The 19,837-nt window shown below is 49.8% G+C and overlaps 1 protein-coding gene across 3 annotated transcripts in view; it reads left to right on the top strand.

Moving 5' to 3' along the window:
- The first annotated feature begins 689 nt into the window (after positions 1-689).
- Positions 690-19,837, top strand: part of LOC138489471 (zinc finger protein ZFP2-like) — a 456,038-nt gene continuing 436,890 nt past the window's right edge. Inside the window, exon 1 of one of the 3 annotated variants that reach the window (XM_069617207.1) lies at positions 690-1,051. In XM_069617207.1, coding sequence (XP_069473308.1) covers positions 1,028-1,051 — 24 coding nt within the window. In that variant the 5' untranslated portion in view covers positions 690-1,027. The remainder of the gene's footprint in view (positions 1,052-19,837) is intronic. The other 2 variants (XM_069617206.1, XM_069617204.1) reach the window with 2 other exon arrangements.

The raw sequence follows: 19,837 nt of genomic DNA on the forward strand, positions 1-19,837 counted from the left end.
TTCCAGGCAGAAAAACAAGATCAAAGACGCTTGTTCCAGGCAGAAAAACAAGATCAAAGACGCTTGTTCCAGGCAGAAAAACAAGATCAAAGACGCTTGTTCCAGGCAGAAAAACAAGATCAAAGACGCTTGTTCCAGGCAGAAAAACAAGATCAAAGACGCTTGTTCCAGGCAGAAAAACAAGATCAAAGACGCTTGTTCCAGGTAAATCAGTGTACCCCTATGCCCCCACTGAGCTGCAACAAGGGATTATAAAGAGCGTGGAGACTGGAGAGGGGGCACGTGAGAGCTGGGGCGTGAGCTGGGTCCCCGCAGGTTATAGGGGTGCAGACAGCGCCTGGGGCACGTGCAGCTTCACTCCAATGAATTCTGCCTCCTCCGCCTCGAGCTACGCCCATGCAGCCCTCGGCCCCTCCCCGGTCCTCTATTTCGCGGTTCGAGGAGGGGGCGTCACTGTCAGGGTAGTATAATGTTCGGCGCGTGCGCAGCGCTTAGTGAGAAGCGTAATGCCTCATCAGGCCCCTCGGGGAAATGTCTCCACTTCTGCGCCGCCGCAGTACATACCGCGGTGACGTTTCACTTATGCGCAGCCGCAGTGCAACGTGCTTCTGTGAGCGTCTTGGCTTCTGCGCAGCCGTAGAGCAACGTATCTAGCTGTATCTCGGCTTCTGCGCGCTGATGTGTCATCTGTCCGCAGCCGCAGTGATGTGTGCCACGTGATATCTCCACTTTTGCGCAGCCGCACTGCAGCGTGCCTCGGTTAAATGTCTCCTTTACTACGCAGCCGCAGAGCACCTTGCCTCAGTACCGTATCTCGGCTTTTCCGCCGCCGCAGTACGTGCAGTGATGCGTGCCTTGGGCGTGTCTCCGCTTCTGCGCAGTCGCAGTGCAGCGCTGGAACACCCTAGGGAGGTTTTCAGCGGAGCCGGAGCTGCTCGTCAATTGCCAAGGATCCTGCAAGAGATCCCTACCGGATCACAGGAGGGGATCTGTCCACCCACCTAGGACCACCGAGCACTGGGGCGACATGTCCGGCCAGGGCGCGGATGAGGTGAGCTCTCCTCCTGTAGCTTTTTGGGGGTCCGCCGCCAGCCCTGTCACCGTCATTCTCTTTTTAGGCCACCGTGCTTTGCATTCTGGGAGTTGTAGTTTCACTTTGTTCTATTATCCACGTAGTATGCAGAGGGCCTTGAGTTTCAAAGCCAGGACTGGCTTGAAAGGACATCATGGCCTGGAGTTGACAGCAATTGAGCCTTTGACTCTGAGGTCATTATTAGTTGGAGTTTTCAGAATGATCGCTCTGCTGAAGCTATGGAGACATGAATGCTTTGGGAATACTGGCCAAGGTCTACGCCCTGCTAACTAATTTAATACAGATATGTTGTGTCTGAAGGGGAGTTGACCCCATTCTAGGTACTGGGCCACGTAGGACAGTGCTGTTTTATGACTTGAGCAGCCACATTGTTGATCCTGGAGAGTGCGAATAGAAATCCAAACAGCCTACAACCTTTGTGTCCGTCCTCATATGCCACGCCCCATCTGTGCTCTAATGCAATATTGCCCGATTATATGGCGCTAATGCACAACCTAATAGCTAAAACTAAACATGAAATAGCACCAGATTTTAAAAAAATGAATATAAATGCCTTCTGAAAAATAAGGAAGGGGCACAGTGGTTGCAAGGATTCATAAAGGAGCAGTGTGATGTAGCTTAAACACAAATCTCAGCTTCAGCTACATTATCTCAACCTGCTAACTACCTCCTCTCATTTCTACCTTAAAGGGGTAGTGCCATCAAAAATGTTATTGGCTCAAAAGATGGGCCATCATCAAAAATATATATACAAAATAATCATTAAGAAAGTTGCTATGTAAACTTTTGAGCGAACGAGGCTCAAAGTCGCAGATTCAAAGCACCAGGAGGCATCCATTTTGTGAAATGGATGAGCCTCCTGTGCTTGTGTTAATTTTTGCCCTTGCAGCACTAATGAAGCAAAAAACAGCCAGCTGTAATTAACAAAAGCTACCAGCCAGTGGCTTTTGCTTCATTATTGCCGGAGAGCAGATATCAACACAACCTGCTGCTGTGCTGGTAAGTGCTTTCAATTTATTTTTTAAAAGCACTGGAAAATAAATGCTGTGGAGCCTGAGAGACGTAGAAAGAAAACCGCAGCATATTTAAATACAACCACGTTGTATGTCTGAATGCAGCGGCTTTGACTTTGAGTCTCCTGGGTGAACCCAGGAGACTCAAAGCGAAAGCTGCCGCAGTCAGAAATACAACGTTGTATTTGTAAATGCTGCAGCATTTACAAATACAACCACATTGTATTTCTGACTGTGGCTGCTTTCACTTTGAGTTTCCTGGGTTCCCCCGACCCGGGGGATCCCAGGAGACTCAAAGTGAAAGCCGCTGCAGTCAGAAATACAATGTTGTTGTATTTGTGATTGCCGTGGTTTTCCAACCACGGCAATCACAAATAGAACAAAGTTGTATTTATAATTGCAGCGCCTTTGCTTTTTGCATTTCATTGTACGTTTTCTTTGCTTCCCTTGGCTTGGGGAGCACCAAAAACGTAAAATGAAAGTGAAGGAAGCCTCCTCAGCTCATGCAGCGCTGCTCTGGCAGCATGCAGTAAGCAAAAGCTCCCAGTAGGGGACTTTTGCTGCTTATTTAGTGCCGCAAGGGAACAAGGGAAGACCATAACATGAGCTGAGCAGGCTGCCTGAAATGGTAAAATGGATGCTCCCATGTAAACGCTTTGAGCCTCTTTTGTTCAGAAGTTTACGTAGGAACTTCCATTAAAATTATGTGTAATTGATGTTTTGTATTATTGCCCATCTTTTTGGACAATAATATTTCTGTGGGCACTATTCCTTTAAGCACAGATCTCCTGATACAAGCAATACATCTACATCACAGAATGAATAAATGATGGGGGGAAAAGTCATGAAAACACAATGGGAACAGAGACACAGGTTGGTGTGGAGGGGGGTTCACCAAGCAAGACAGCAACATTCACCAGGATGAGCAAGCAATCAAGACTGGGGCTTTCCCGTTGTTTTCACCTGCAGTTCAAATGCTAGCTGACAGTCAGTCTGGGGAGGTGGGTGCCCACACACTTGTAGACAGCGGTGAAGCCAGGAAATCGTGCAAGCAGCTGGCATCCAGGAAATGTTGAAGGTACGAAGCTCCATTCACCGCATCCGCTTGTAGGTGCTCTGCCAGTCTCTTGTAGCAGAGTGTAGGGAAAAGAGGGGAAACGTTTTATTTTTATTATTTTTTTGTTTTAGTTTATTACAATCTTTTCATACTACACATTTAGTTTCCAATTAATTTCATATCTCCAAAAAAACCCCACCCAAGAATACCATCATTTGATACCACCAATTCATCTCTTGTTAATCCCAGTTGTTAAGAAGTACTTGATTTAAAAATGTCATTCCCACACAAATGATACAAACGTTTCCCCTACTTAAAAACATATTCCACCAATCCTGTAATTACACAGAATTCATATTCTTGGTAATATCCTCCAGGAATTTTGTTCACTTAACCGTTGGGCATGTGCGTTCCAATAATATATGTTTCCCCGACTCCATCAAACCTCGCCCAGTGCAAAATCAAAATCGACGATATGCCTTGTCTTTTGGAATTTCACCCCTACAACTTAAATTGTAACTCTAGTAGCTAATACGTTTAGACGAAGACGCAGAAGAGAATCCTGTATAATGGCACAGGGAAATTTGGATAGATACCGTGGAATCTGCCAATAGATCTCCTTTCAAGAGTCAAATTATGGGATATTTTATGGGTGTTCTGTTTATTTTGGGTGTTAATCCAGTCTTGTCTTCTTTGTTTTTGACCTTTTCTGGATTAGTCATTAACATCTCATCCATTAGCTCTAAGGACAATAACCAGCCTTGGCATCTCTGCTTCAATTTCTCCAAAAGCCATTCCCTTTTCATCTTCTGCCTAATTCTCAAAATCTCGAAAGGAGGGAGATTGTCTTGTAATATACCTTTACGGTAGAGAGCTTTAGATTTCCAGAGTACAATAGATTGGAGAGATTGTCGCCCTGATTGAGGCTATAGGCAGACCCTTAGGGAGGTGGAGTACCCTTTTCCAAAAGTCCCCTTACAAAAGATCCCAGAAATGATACATTTAAAGCTGCATCTGCACTGTAAGTTAGGAAAGGAGTCACCATCTGCTTATAAAGGTGATTAGAGGACTTGGAGTAAACTTTCCGTATCTTCCCTTCAGTACTCGAGCCAAACTAGCAAGACTTTTCGTTTTAGATCTTAAAACCAGCTTCTAGACACTTTCATCAATGTTCTGATTAATACATACTCCAAGTTAGGTGATTGCATGTACTCTTTCCAGTTTCTGCTTGCCCATCTAGCATTTTGCCTTTTGGGCTGGACTCCCCTTGGCCTTTGAACATTGCATCATTTTTGGTTTTATACATTCACTCTAAGGACATTCTCCTCCATATAGGTTTCAAGCAGATTTCATCTTCGCTGCAATCCCACTTCCGTCTGATCCATCATAACCAAATCATCAGCATACAGGATTCATAGAAGTGGGATGGCTTGGATTTTTGGAGGGAATGCTCTAGCCTTTTTTTGGCTCTCCCCCATGTCAGACAGATACAATCTAAACAGGGCAGGGCCAGGGGACATCCCTGTTTTAACCCCATAAAGGTGTGCATTTTATCAGAGACCACCTTATCCTTGGACAATCTCACCTGTATGGATGTAGAAGTATACAGAACCTCAATTGCCTCCACCAGATCTTCCGAGCACCCCCCGAGTTGCATCTGTCGCCACAACCTCTCCCTGCTGGCACTGCCTAAAGCCTGTTCTAAATCAATAAAGGCCATATAGTGAAAAGGCTTGGAGAGGTCGCAAACTGTTCCACCTTGGATGGCCTGCAATTTGTTGGCCCTCAATGACAAAAAAACGGAGCTCATGATTGTCGCCACCAAGAATACCCAGAGCAAGTTAACATCTGACTATTCTAACTTCTTGATTGCTGATCATGTCATAACAGTCTCAACAAAAGGTGAAAACACGTAGGTGTTACTCTTGATAACGAACTTTCAATGAAGTCACATGTATCCAATATCCGGTTGAGCTGTGGACTCATTAATAAACGGGTACAATACATCCGACAACTGTGCTTTGCTGTACACAGCACTAATACATTCCAGGCTGGACTATTGTAATAGCCTGCTGACCAGCACCACTGCTGCCAATATGCAGGTACTCCAAGTCACACAGAACAGGGCTGTGCGCACCATTTTTAAACTATTGCGTCGCACACTCATCTCTTCATTCAGAAAAACTCTACACTGGCTTCCCGTAAGGCAAAGAATATCTCACAAAGCACTCACTCTGACTCATAAATGTGTGTCTCTCACAAGCCCTCTATCTATAAGAGCGTATTAAGATGAAGCCTAATAATAGGAATCTTAGTTCTACCACGGCCACAGTACTTGTTCAGCTGAGATTCAAACTGACCCGGTTTGGTGGCACTAGCTTTGACACTCAGGCTCCCACTCTCTGGAATGCGCTCCCGGCGGCTATACGCCAAATACAGAACTACCTTCTCTTTAAAAAGGCCATAAAAACCTACCTCTTCAACCGTAGCCCAGAATAACCGGCCTAAGCTTCTGCTCACGCACTCTCCCGCCTGCTTTCCATTTGTGCGTCCCGTCGTCGTTTTATGTGCGGCCTGAGGGCATGTGGCGCGTTATAAGAATTATAAATAAATACTCTAGTTCCTGATCTAGAGGCCTCAAGCTTCACTAAATCAATAAGGTGCAAATGTGAAACACGGACTTCCCCTTTCTCCTGTATTTCATCAGTTTTTAGTTTACACACAGTAACAAATAGATGACATGTGTCATCATATAACTAACAGACTCAAAACTTTCATGCTGGTGTACAGGAAACGTTTGATTAATTTATTTTACAACAATCGTTTCCTCATTACAGCATTTCATATATAAAAACACAATTGGTGGAGGCTGCCCCTGGTGGCTGAGGGGTGGGGGGGGGTGGTAGACATGAGTGGGTGCCTGGTGGAGGCTGCCCCTGCACTGCTGGGTGGTGGTAGACATGCGTGGGGGCCTGGTGGAGGCTGCCCCTGCACTGCTGGGGGGTGGGGGTGCAGGGGGACATGAGTGGGGCCTGGTGGAGGCTGCCCCTGCACTGCTGGGTAGTGGGGGTGCTGGGGGACATGAGTGGGGGTCTGGTGGAGGCTGCCCATGCACTGCTGGGGGGTGGGGGTGGTGGTAGACATGAGTGGGGGCCTGGTGGAGGCTGCCCCTGCACTGCTGGGGGGTGGGGGTGGTGGGAGACATGAGTGGCGGCCTGGTGGAATCTGCCCCTGGTGGCTGGGGGTGGTGGGAGACATGAGTGGGGGCCTGGTGGAGGGTGCCCCTGACTGCTGGGGGGTAGGGGGTGGTGGGAGACATGGGTGGGGGCCTGGTGGAGGCTGCCACTGCACTGCTGGGGGGTGGTGGGGGACATGAGTGGGGGCCTGGTGGAGGCTGCCCCTGGTAGCTGGGGGGTGGGGGTGGTGGTAGACATGGGTGGGGGCCTGGTGGAGGCTGCCCCTGGTGGCTGGGGGGGTGGGGGTGGTGGGAGACATGAGTGGGGGCCTTGTGGAGGCTGCCCCTGCACTGCTGGGGGGTGGGGGTAATAGGGGACATGAGTGGGGGCCTGGTGGAGGCTGCCCCTGGTCTGGTGGCTGGGGGGTGGGGGTGGTGGTAGACATGGGTGGGGGCCTGGTGGAGGCTGCCCTTGGTGGCTGGGGGGGTGGGGGTGGTGGGAGACATGAGTGGGGGCCTTGTGGAGGCTGCCCCTGCACTGCTGGGGGGTGGGGGTAATAGGGGACATGAGTGGGGGCCTGGTGGAGGCTGCCCCTGGTGGCTGGGGGTGGTGGTAGACATGAGTGGGGGCCTGGTGGAGGCTGCCCCTGGTGGCTGGGGGGTGGGGGTGGTGGTAGACATGGGTGGGGGCCTGGTGGAGGCTGCCCCTGCACTGCTGGGGAGTGGGGGTGGTGGGAGACATGAGTGGGGGCCTGGTGGAGGCTGCCCCTGCACTGCTGGGGGTGGGGGTAATAGGGGACATGAGTGGGGGCCTGGTGGAGGCTGCCCCTGGTGGCTGGGGGGGGTGGGGGTGGTGGTAGACATGAGTGGGGAACTGGTGGAAGCTGCCCCTGCACTGCTGGGGAGTGGGGGTAATAGGGGACATGAGTGGGGCCTGATGGAGGCTGCCCCTGGTGGCTGGGGGGTGGGGATGGTGGTAGACATGAGTGGGGGCCTGGTGGAGGCTGCCCCTGCACTGCTGGGTGGTGGGGGTGCAGGGGGACATGAGTGGGGGCCTGGTGGAGGCTGCCCCTGCACTGCTGGGGGGTGGGGGTGGTGGGAGACAAGAGTGGGGGCCTGGTGGAGGCTGCCCCTGGTGGCTGGGGGGTGGGGGTGGTGGTAGACATGAGTGGGGGCCTGGTGGAGGCTGCCCCTGCACTGCCGGGGGGTGGGGGCGCAGGGGGACATGAGTGGGGGCCTGGTGGAGGCTGCCCCTCCACTGCTGGGGGGTGGGGGTGGTGGGAGACATGGGTGGGGGCCTGATGGAGGCTGCCCCTGCACTGCTGGGGGGTGGGGGTGCAGCGGGACATGAGTGGGGGCCTGTTGGAGGCTGCCCCTGGTGGCTGGGGGCTGGGGGTGGTGGTAGACATGAGGGGGGGCCTGGTGGAGGGTGCCCCTGACTGCTGGGGGGTAGGGGGTGGTGGGAGCTGCCCCTGGTGGCTGTGGGGTGGGGGCGGTGGGAGACATGAGTGGGGGCCTGGTGGAATCTGCCACTGGTGGCTGGAGGATGGGGGTGGTGGTAGACATGAGTGGGGACCTGGTGGAGGGTGACCCTGCACTGCTGGGGGGTGGGGTGGTGGGAGACATGGGTGGGGGCCTGGTGGAGGCTGCCCCTGCACTGCTGGTGGGTAGGGGTGGTGGGAGACATAAGTGGGGGCCTGGTGGAGGCTGCCCCTGGTGGCTGGGGGGTGGGGGTGGTGGTAGACATGGGTGGGGGCCTGGTGGAGGGTGACCCTGCACTGCTGGGGGGTGGGGGTGGTGGGAGACATGGGTGGGGGCCTGGTGGAGGCTGCCCCTGCACTGCTGGGGGTGGGGGTGGTGGGAGACATGAGTGGGGGCCTGGTGGAGGCTGCCCCTGGTGGCTGGGGGGTGGGGGTGGTGGGAGACATGAGTGGGGGCCTGGTGGAATCTGCCCCTGGTGGCTGGGGGATAGGGGTGCTGGTAGACATGGGTGGGGGCCTGGTGGAGGGTGACCCTGCACTGCGGGGGGGTGGGGGTGGTGGGAGACATGAGTGGGGGCCTGGTGGAGCCTGCCCCTGCACTGCTGGGGGGTGGGGGTGCAGGGGGACATGAGTGGGGGCCTGGTGGAGGCTGTCCCTGACTGCTGGGGGGTAGGGGGTGGTGGGAGACATGAGTGGGGGCCTGGTGGAGGCTGCCCCTCCACTGCTGGGGGGTGGGGGTGGTGGGAGACATGGGTGGGGGCCTGGTGGAGGCTGCCCCTGCACTGCTGGGGGGTGGGGGTGCAGCGGGACATGAGTGGGGGCCTGTTGGAGGCGGCCCCTGGTGGCTGGGGGCTGGGGGTGGTGGTAGACATGAGGGGTGGCCTGGTGGAATCTGCCACTGGTGGCTGGAGGATGGGGGTGGTGGTAGACATGAGTGGGGACCTGGTGGAGGGTGACCCTGCACTGCTGGGGGGTGGGGTGGTGGGAGACATGGGTGGGGGCCTGGTGGAGGCTGCCCCTGCACTGCTGGTGGGTGGGGGTGGTGGGAGACATAAGTGGGGCCTGGTGGAGGCTGCCCCTGGTGGCTGGGGGGTGGGGGTGGTGGTAGACATGGGTGGGGGCCTGGTGGAGGGTGACCCTGCACTGCTGGGGGGTGGGGGTGGTGGGAGACATGGTTGGGGGCCTGGTGGAGGCTGCCCCTGCACTGCTGGGGGGTGGGGGTGGTGGGAGACATGAGTGGGGGCCTGGTGGAGGCTGCCCCTGGTGGCTGGGGGTGGTGGTAGACATGGGTGGGGGCCTGGTAGAGGCTGCCCCTGGTGGCTGGGGGGTGGGGGTGGTGGGAGACATGAGTGGGGGCCTGGTGGAATCTGCCCCTGGTGGCTGGGGGATAGGGGTGCTGGTAGACATGGGTGGGGGCCTGGTGGAGGGTGACCCTGCACTGCTGGGGGGTGGGGGTGGTGGGAGACATGAGTGGGGGCCTGGTGGAGGGTGACCCTGCACTGCTGGGGGGTGGGGGTGCAGGGGGACATGAGTGGGGGCCTGGTGGAGGCTGCCCCTGGTGGCTGGAGGGTGGGGGTGGTGGTAGACATGGGTGGGGGCCTGGTGGAGGCTGCCCCTGGGGGGTGGGGGTGGTGGGAGACATGAGTGGGGGCCTGGTGGAATCTGCCCCTGGTGGCTGGGGGGATGGGGGTGCTGGTAGACATGAGTGGGGGCCTGGTGGAGGGTGACCCTGCACTGCTGGGGGGTGGGGGTGGTGGGAGACATGAGTGGGGGCCTGGTGGTGGCTGCCCCTGCACTGCTGGGGGGTGGGGGTGCAGGGGGACATGAGTGGTGGCCTGGTGGAGGCTGCCCCTGGATGCTGGGGGGTGGGGGTGCTGGGAGACATGTGTTGGTGATCGGTAGTGCAAGGTGACATGTGGGTTGGCTGGGGGGCATGGCCATGGTGGATGGGTTGCCTGTGGGACATGAGCAGGGGTGCAGGGTAGTCCCCTGTGGTGTGGGCTGCCTGCAGGGGCCGTGGAGGGTGTAGAGGGAACACCTGGGAGGACCCACATGGCCAAATCACGTGTAGCATTCCCCGGCACCACCTAAATACACGTACCTTGCTGAAAGCGCGTGTGAATCTTCCCGCGCACCTCGGAATACACGTACCCAGGCCAATCGCGTGTGGAACTTCCCGCGCATCCCGAAGTACACGTACCCAGGCCAATCGCGTGTGGAACTTCCCGCGCACCCCGAAGTACACGTACCCAGGCCAATCGCGTGTGGAACTTCCCACGCACCCCGAAGTACACGTACCCAGGCCAATCGCGTGTGGGACTTCCCGCGCACCCAGGTACACACGCACACGCTATTTTCCACACAGCGGTTGTCCATGTTTGTCGGTACCCCTTTGCACCTCATTTGTCCTAGAGGGCCACTGTATGGACCATTCATCATGGCTGTATATGGGTGCTTTTTGTTATCGCACATTTTGGCGCACATTTTTTTCAGGTGCAGGGACGCTTCCGCCTGCTTTCTTGTGGTGTACTTGTTTGGCCCTGTGCGCGTCTTTGACCGTGCGCTGGTTTGCCCTATTCGATTCCATGAATACGGGTTGTAGGCGAGCGTGTGGGCGTTCCGCGCACTTGCCTCCTGTACTTCCCCCGTGACGCCCATATTTTCATGCGTTGTTCCCCATTCCGAGTGTTACGCCCCGTGTTCCGCCTACTTTTGTGATGTGCGCTGCGCTATGTGCGATTTCGCAGTGGCCGTGGCGCACGCTGTTGGATGACCTGTGCGCCGGCGTGCGCGGCGCACATTTTTAGCGCACATACAATGTTTTTCTCGCGCACAGACTTCCATGAATCGCTGTGCGCTGGTTTCCCTGCGATTTTCGCACTTTTCCTGCGATTGGCACGTTTTGGCACCTCTGCGCGGGAATTTTCGGCACACATTATTTCCATGAATCGACCCCTAAGTCTATGCCATTCAAGGACACTCCTCAACGAGTGCAGACCAAGCTCATAACGGATCGCCATTAACGGTACACATTTGGGTAGGCATTTGACCATTGCTCTTAGTATCTTGGATTCATATATTGCCACCTCTCCCCTACACCAGGAAGGGGCTAGTTCTAATCAATAACAGAATTGGGCCACAATTCTGCTTTTATATAGGCGGAGACAGGGCAATAAAGAGAATTTACCATATTTTGTGTCTATTTTACGTACTTGAGCGATCAAAGTTACAGCCTTCGCATCCAGTAAGGTTCTAAAATTAGCCTTTTTTTTGGTCTCCAAAGACCGGATATCCTAAATATCTGAAGGGCGTGCTTGTAGGAAGTTTTTCATGATTTAGGAACCAGGTAAAATGTTTAGATTGTTTCTTCCCGGCTAGACATACTATCACCGTCTTGGAGTAGTTAATTTTTAGGGCATTAGCCAGGATGTAGTTATTAAAGGCTGATAACAGGCGCTGCAGGCCAATGGGGGTCCAGTCAAACAAGGTAACATCATCTGCATAAGCAGGCCATAATAATTTGCTGCCTTCAATCTTTGGAGAATAGATGTTAAGGTTTTTAAAACTATTTCCCATATCAGAAAAATACAAATTGAATAGGGTTGGGGCGTAAATACAACCTTGCCTTAGGCCGTTAGTAATCTCAATTTCGTGTGATAAATTGCCCTCGCCACTAAGTCGCACCCTCAGTTTGGAGTCCTCATGCATATGATACAGGATTGATAGTAAAGGTGGGGGCATCCTAGAGAGTCCAGTTTTGCCCACAGGATTGACCTATCCATAAAATCAAAAGCTGTAGTTAGGTCAATAGATGCCACAGAAATAGGTGAATTTCCTGGGGACCATGCTGCATTTTGTAAGATATTAATTACAAGACCGTTTGCATCAGTGCCTACGTTTTTCCTGAAGCCAAACTGGTAAGGTGAAAGAATGTTACATTTATTAATCCAGGTCCGAATGTGCTCCAAAACCATGCTAGCAAAAATCTTAGAATCAACGTCTAAGAGGGCGATGGGTCTGTAACTTACTGGGGATGCCCTATCCCCTTTTTTGTATATAGGTACGATGTACGACATTCTCCAACTAGTCGGGATGATTTTCATGTGGAGAATGTCTTTAAATAGAAGGAATAGCAATTTTGCCCATACGTTCACATTACCTTTCAAGACACTGATACAGAGCAAATTCGGCCCTGGAGCCCTAGAAGAGGAGCATTTGATGATTTTGTCTTCAACCTCCTTTACCACAAATGGGATGTTCCCGGCAGTATTCACAATGTAGGGCGGGGACTCCAGGCTCTGACAGACGATGAATACAAGCTACCAAAGTGTCCTTTACATTTGTTAGAGTTTACACATGCTGTTTGTAAGTTACTTTGTGCAGATCCACACTTGTTGATCAGTGTCCAAAATCTTCGTGTGTTTACATCGCCAAGGGATACCAACATGCCTGCGGCATCTCCCTGATTGGGCTTGCAAACATCTGGCTTTCCTCTTCCACTTATTTTTTTAGTCGATTGTAATCACCATGATCTATCACTGTTTTGGAATATTTATGGTGGCTTAGAAAGCCACGTATTTCACGGTTACGCTTTTTCTTGAGTGTTTTTATCTCATCTGAGAAAACGTGCTTATGGGGCTCTTGTCTCCTTTAAAAGAGATTTTTTGTTTTGTTTTCCCAATTTAGATGAAACTACAGATTCAATGTAACCCGTAAAAGAATTATGGGTATATAGCATTTTTTTATGAATAAAGACACTGCAATCGAAATGTTCCTGAAACAGCATGTTCACTTTATCAATGTTGGTTTTGTGCCACACAATTCTGTTCTTTTGTGTGTTTAGGGATACTGGGATGGCGTAGGTATATTTCTCAACCACATTTGCCGGTATCTCTATAATCCTATTTAACGTTTTGTGATCACTTTCCGAAGAATCAATCAGATTGAACTCCTAGATGAGAGAAAAGGTCTTAGTACAAACAAAGATATAATCTATGGTGGAACTCCACTTTCCACTAGACCAAGTGGCAGGGTCTGTTGTCTCCTCCATTATGTTGTTTGCACGTTGCAGCCCCCAACCCCCAATATATTGCCCCCATTGCACTCCCTGGGAGAGTTTCCGGGAAGCCCCCGTACTTTCTTTGTCCAACCCATCTTTCCTTCATACCCATCTTCTTCAATGCAAATATCTGAATTAAAATCTCCGCACATAATGACATACAGATCATTGTCCAATTCCAGGCATTCCTGAATCATTAAATCCATAGGGTCAGTATAAGTCTTTAAGTCACGATCAGGTTGCCAATATATGTTTATAATTAGTAGGTGGCTCCGGATACATTTCCAGGCCACCTTTATGAGGACTGCTATGCAGCCATTATTTAAACGAAAGTTCTTTATGGTGTTAAAATCTATATTATTCTTAATGGCAATAAGCAGTCCCCCCACTGGTCTCCCCATAGCTTGTTTTGTGGCTGGTTCCTGAAAGATCATGAAGCCATCTAATGATATTGCATTAACTGCCCATGTTTCTTGAATACATAGAAAGGAGTATTTCAGGAGCTCTACACACGTCTTGGCCGAATACACCAGTGGCCGGGACCCCCTGGAGTTCCATGATAAAAATGTGTACTTAGCAATACTCTAAGTAGGGTTTTTCAAACCTTGGATCTTGACCAAAAATTCCTTCAAAGATTCTGCCAGTGATCTGATCTCAGCCACTTCATTTAATATTTTCTCAGGGTGGGTATTACATCCTCCTTGTGTAGAAGTGTGATCATGTATCTCTGAGTATTGCCCTGTTCGTTCCCCTCCTTGATGTAATCCCGCACCCTGACTGAAGTTTACAATGTCGTAGCCAAATCTTTGCAGAGCCACACCTTCAGTTAACACAAGTTCATATGTTGCTCTTGAATAAAATACAATCCTTACGCAGTCGTATCTGGTGGGGTGAATATAATCAATGAGCTTAATATCTTCTGAGGAGATTAGAGACAGACGGGGAATCTCTTTAAACAAAGAGAGAATCCTCCCTCGATTTAATGACGGGGGGCCTCCCATAGTCAATACGAAATTCAACATTACACTAGGATCTTCTGTATATTTCGGTTCCCTCCATTCTCTCCTATCCTCTGACCAAACATTTTGGTGTCTAGTGTTCTGTTCTTCCCAGTTATATTGTTTCCTAGATTCCCAGTCCCTCCCGTCTCCCCCTCGAGTTTCAATCAGGGCCTCCTGCCCTTGATGAAACTCTCTAGCTTGTTTTCGGACCTTCTCTTGGTTCCACAACTCAAATTTTTCTCTTATCCGCTCTTCAAATTCCTTAGCTACGAGCGGGGAGGGTCCCTCACCGCGGGTGTCCTCACAAACTTTAGCGGTATTAGCCGCAGTTTTTGTGTAATCACCCCCATGTGATATAGTAGAGGCCTGAATAGTCAGCCCAACTTCCGGAGCAGAACGCTTAAGTCCTGGGTGGGACGTATCTTTGCTAACCTCTGTCATCTGATGGGGGGAATCCCTCCTCTGTTGTATCTCCCCAGAATTACCATCCATTTGTGACATAAGCAGAGGGAGAGGTGTACCATACTTAGTCGGATGTTGAAGCAATTTAAGTAGTGCTTCCTGAACCAGTTTTTTTATATCTTCACTGGGGACCATAATAGGTTCATTAGAATGTGGTTCCAGATTATCATTTCCTCCCACCATTCCCATCCCCTCATTCTGGGCAGAGGAAGAGGTATAAACTGTCCCCTTAGGGGCAGTGTAGTTAACCTCTTTTTCTTTTTCCTCAATCTCAGTGTGGGCCTTTTCCTTTGTTTTAGTGTTAAAGAACTGTTGGATACTCCGCACGTCTTTGTGTACTTCAGATTTACTGTCATTCTGTTTTTTTAGGTCTGTTTTTTTCTTTTTATTTCTGTATTTTGGTTTTTTTGTTTAACAGTAGGCATTTTCCCCTTGTGATTCATGGCATCTGAGAGGGTGTTTGGAGCTTCACCATATTCATTCACCTGCACATACAATTCGGTTTCTGAAATCTGAGGGGGGGCTCCCTCCGGGGGGCTCTCTCCCTCCCCACGTCCTGGCCGCCAGAAGTTGCTTTTACCTCTAAGGCCAGCTTACTTTCTTCGTCCAATTGTGTAAAATCAAGAGATCCTCCTTCCCCTCGATAAACTACAGATATCTTTGATGTTTGTATTTGAGTTCTTTATTTTGGTAGCTGGTGGGTTTTGTGATTTTTTTTTTTTCTTTTTGTTTTGTACTGATTTGACCCCCGCTCACTCTTCGCTCTTCTTTTGAGGGCTCTTGCTCTCATTTTCTTTTCTCTACGGGAGATGAGATACACAAAGGGCCGTTCCTCTTCCTGATTTGACTCTGAGTTCAGAGGGGACTTCGATCGCTGTCCTCCTCAATTACCTGGAATAATGCCGAGGGGCTATCGGGTTTATTTCTAATGCTCTGTTCGTGGACATTTATTTCTTTGGGATCACAGGAGTCTTGCCCCCTAGCCTGAAGACTTTCCACAGATTTCATCTTATCTGAATTAATTAGTATCAGTCTCATTTGTTCCTTCACCTCTTCCAACTTATTCACCTGCTCAGTATTAATTTGATTGGGTACAGAAGCGACGAGAGACGATTCTTTTTTTACCCAGAGGTTGCTGTTCCTGTCCATTTCTAGATTCTTACACTCTCTAGCCTCATCCAAGATTTGGCAGCCTATGCTGAGTCTCAATTCAGGTTCCTTTACTGAATGCGATAAGGTAAAAGGATTCAGGGAATATACAAAACCTTCCAACCTACTTAGTTTTTCTGAAGATTCCACCAACATAAATCCCAATTCCTGTAGCTCCCCATGAGCCCTTTCATGTCCCTTATCCAGGAGGTTTACGATCCTGGTAAGTACAGGAAAGGATTCTACCATGGGTGCATTCTCATCCACGTTCAATTCCTTTTCTAGGTGGTTGGAGGGCTGTTCATCACACTCGTGATTCTGGGGAAACGCAGATAAAGTGGGACTTGAACATTTATGAGTGCCAGGCTTTGGATCCCCCCCTATTCACACTACCGAACATGCCCCTAACTTCCCCCATGGGCTAGACGTCAGGTCGCAATGTTGGCACTGACAAATTCTCCTCCGCTCTTCCTACCACATGTCAAGACCTCCACCCCTCGCCCTTGCCGGATTTGAAGGTCCGATGGAGAGTCTGACCCTTCTAACCAACTACGCGGACACCACAGTGGCCAGAAGGGACGTATCCAATTGGGGTGTAGAGGGCAGAGTATCATCCAGATTTAGAGTTGAGGGCCTTATTGGTATGTCCTGTACACTTAAAAAGCTTTTTTGCTGGGGTTCTTCTGGGCGATCTAGAACCTTGGCATGTTCACTAGGGTCCATTGTAGGGAGTCCCACAGGATTCGGGAGCGGGGGGAAATCAATACCACTTAGGTCCCATTTTCCAACTTCCCCCTCCCCCTCCCACGATTGTTCCTTTTAAATCTTCTTCGTTCATTTTCCCCTGTGGCAAATTAACAATGCGGGGATTTTTGATGTTTGGGTATGCAAAGGTTCCGCTCGCAATAGGAGTTTTTCTTCTTCCCAATTTTTTGTATATGGCCCCCGCACGGCGTAGGTATCGTCCCACTTGAAGGGTTCCTACCATACCCCGGTTGTGGCAGCACAATCGAACCCTTAGGTGCAGAGTAACGGACCACTTATCTATTTTGTTGATAAGTTATTCTTGCGTATGTAGTGCCAAAATCGAGGGAACTCGACCATCCATCGGCCGCAATACTTTTTCAAAACAAGCCAATATTTACCTAAGTCTACGGAATAGTAGGTATTAAGAGCTATCCACTCCAATCCATCAAATAACCCACTCCTGCTCCCGTATTTATATTGTGAAAATAATTGAGCATAGGCTCTAATGAATAGATTTTCCCAACAGGCGTTTGGGGAGAACCGATGAACAGTCCACCCCCCCTTATGGAGCGCTCGGCTCAATGTATATGCACAAGGTGTACCGTGGCCAAGAAGCGGCACAAATGTCAGCAGTCCCTTCCACACAAATTACCATAACAATGAACACAGTTCAATTGAGTACAATTCCCTCCGCGCGCACAGGAATACAGACAACGTATATACAAGTGCACAACAGTGTACAACCGGGCAATCGGAAGTTGATTACCCCACTCCCACTCGAGGACAATGAATGACAACAAGGGGCTCAAAGAAGTCAAAACTCGCTGAGGGGAAAAGGCAGAGTAACTCCAAGGAAAACAGACACAATTCAATGAATACAGTTCTCCACACACACACACAAGATAGAAGCACCGTGCTGCGAATGCAAGCAGTTTACAGCCGGGGTTGCAGAAGTTATTACCCCGCTCCCAGCTCCCGTTGAAGGTCACACATGACAACAAGTGGCTCAACAGGGTAGATACTCCCAGAGGAAAAAGGCAAAGTAACGGCAAGGGAAACGGGCACAAATTACCTTGTTAGCATTGACGCTCCTGTGTGCCGTAATGATGAACCCTTTAGAATGCTGTGTAATGACCACACAAGCCGATATGCAGCACAATGATATAAGTGAGGAAAGAAAAGGAAAAAGTGAGGAAAAATACGCCTCTTGCGCCCCCAGGCTCCCGGCTAACAGGCAAACGGGCACTTCCTGGGCACTTCTCGGTGCGCGCGCGCTGGTGCGTGCAACCGTGCCTATTTGGGCGTGTTGACACAGGTGGGCGGGGCTTGTTGCTGAAAAGTAAATATAACGGTGTAAGTACTATAGTTAAGTACGTATATTATATATAAGTATACTATTGTAAGTATACTAAATGTCAGGTCTAAAAGCTGCATCTATTTTTAGTTTTTAATAGTTTCACATAGTTGCAGCATTTTGTATACCAACTTTGCCCCATTATTTGTCTATATATACGATTTCATGAGGCCCTTTTACTCAAATATTCTTCATATTGTGGGGTTGTGTTGATTTAACACCTAAGGCTTGACTTATTCAGCAGTCATCTCTTGCATCATGTGAAGATATTAACAATAATTCTTAGACCATAATGTTTGAATCTTTTTTGGTGATGAATCTATTACACAATACAACACAATGTGCATTTACATTTTTCAGATTTTGTCAATTCTTATTGGTTTAACATATCGCACATGATTAATGCACTGATTGTCTCTCATCTAATATACAGATATTCACAGAACTTGCTTCTTGCATGGTGCAATATCAATAATCAAACCATGGTATTTGGATCGCTTTAGAAGGTCTTTCTTTGGTTTCTGTTTCAGAGATGATGTATCTCTTACACAACACAACACAATATGCAGATACATGTTTCCTTTTGTTAGGTGTTTCTAGATTCAGCATTCTGATTACCCATATGCGTGTGTTATTTGCTTTGACAGAGAAATGTCAGAAAAGTTTGCAAAAGCAATATAGCAATACCATTTCTAATTCCAAATATCTTCACTTCATAACTTTAATTGTACACCCCATGCGGGGGCAATTCCTATATGTGTTCAGTCAATATTCAATTGTTTGGTGTTACAAACAGCAACAGGGTTAATCAAAAGGGGAGAACAACATTCATACATTCTGTCTTTGTCAGGAGTCCTCCCCGACACCCACATGCTCTTAAACCTGCACTCAGGTCGAGGCACACTCCTGTTCCCTCAACTGCTGTTACCCTTCCATTTCAACCCCTAAATCATAAACTGTGTTCCAGAAGGCCTCATAGGTTTGTTTCATTGTCACGCTTCTATTCGTTCACGGAACGCTGCAAGTTGTCGTGGAAACGTTGGCACCCCCTCCGCAGGCTTGCAAGGCGCTGCTTCTAAATTTGTTTCTAGCAGCATTTTTGTGTTAGGAACTTCTGATTCCTGCTTTTGTATCTTTGGCCTGTTTTCTGGACTCCTTGGTCTGTTCCCTGGTTCTGTCTTCTGCTACGCTGTTGGTTTTTTACTCAGAACGCTTTAACAGACTCCCTTGTTACTACCTGGTCTTTTGCTCCTGCTCGTTGCTGAACTCGGACTTCGCATCGGACTGTTTTGAATTGCCCCTGATTGCTACTACGTTTTCTTGGAACTGCTTCACTAGCGCATCAGCGCTTGGATTTAAGTACTGTTTCTGCATCACCTGGAACTCTGGACACTGGCGCATGAGCGCATGGAATAAGGACTTGGATATAGGCGTCCTTGTTTCAGCAGTGATGGGTGTGTTTCTTCTTGGACTTCCTTTACAGGCGCCCTTGTGCCGGCGGTAATAGGCTTTCAACATTACTCCCGGACAACCCACCTTTTTTCTCTAAATCTTTTGAAGAGTAGAGTAGTCTAAAGCCTCCTCGCCATTTACTACCCTCCCACGATACTGTTTAGTAATAGGTTGGATCTATGCTGGGCTAATTCGCAGTCTATTCCCCCCATTAGAGAGTTGTTGTGGGAGACAGAGCCTTCTTCTTCTGGCATTGGTAATTCGTCCCTCCACATCACGTTACCAATTGATGGTCACTTTGTTTCATTGGAGTAACCTTGAGAGTGTCAATTAGATCAATCACATTTCTCGACACAAACCAATAATCCAGATGTGCTTTCTGCTCTCCACTGTCCCATGTGAACTTGCCTGGGTGCCTGATTATGCCAGCCTGTGCGAACGCCGGATTGGTCAGTCGTTCCCCTTCTTGATGATGCCGTGAGTGTGAGCCAGCAGGTGAAGCCGGCTCACCACAAAGGGCCAACACTAAGGACCAGGTCTATTTCTGTCCGGGCCTGTCAGGGACAGGAAAGGGCCCTGCAGCTCTGCTTCCCAAGGTACGTTCTAACACCTGCGCTCCCTTAATAGACTATCTGGCATCGATGTAAGGCCCCACCACGCCTACGTATTTACTCGGCAGTCATTTACCCGAAATGTCTCTCTTCTTGCTCCTAAGGAAACACTTAACACCCTCCTCATCACAGCTTTGGACTCTTGGCCCCATTACCTCCCTCTGCTGAGGTTTCCCCCAGCCC

This window comes from Ambystoma mexicanum, chromosome 9, assembly GCF_040938575.1.
Source record: "Ambystoma mexicanum isolate Mex_15411 chromosome 9, UKY_AmexF1_1, whole genome shotgun sequence".
NCBI classification, from domain to species: domain Eukaryota; kingdom Metazoa; phylum Chordata; class Amphibia; order Caudata; family Ambystomatidae; genus Ambystoma; species Ambystoma mexicanum.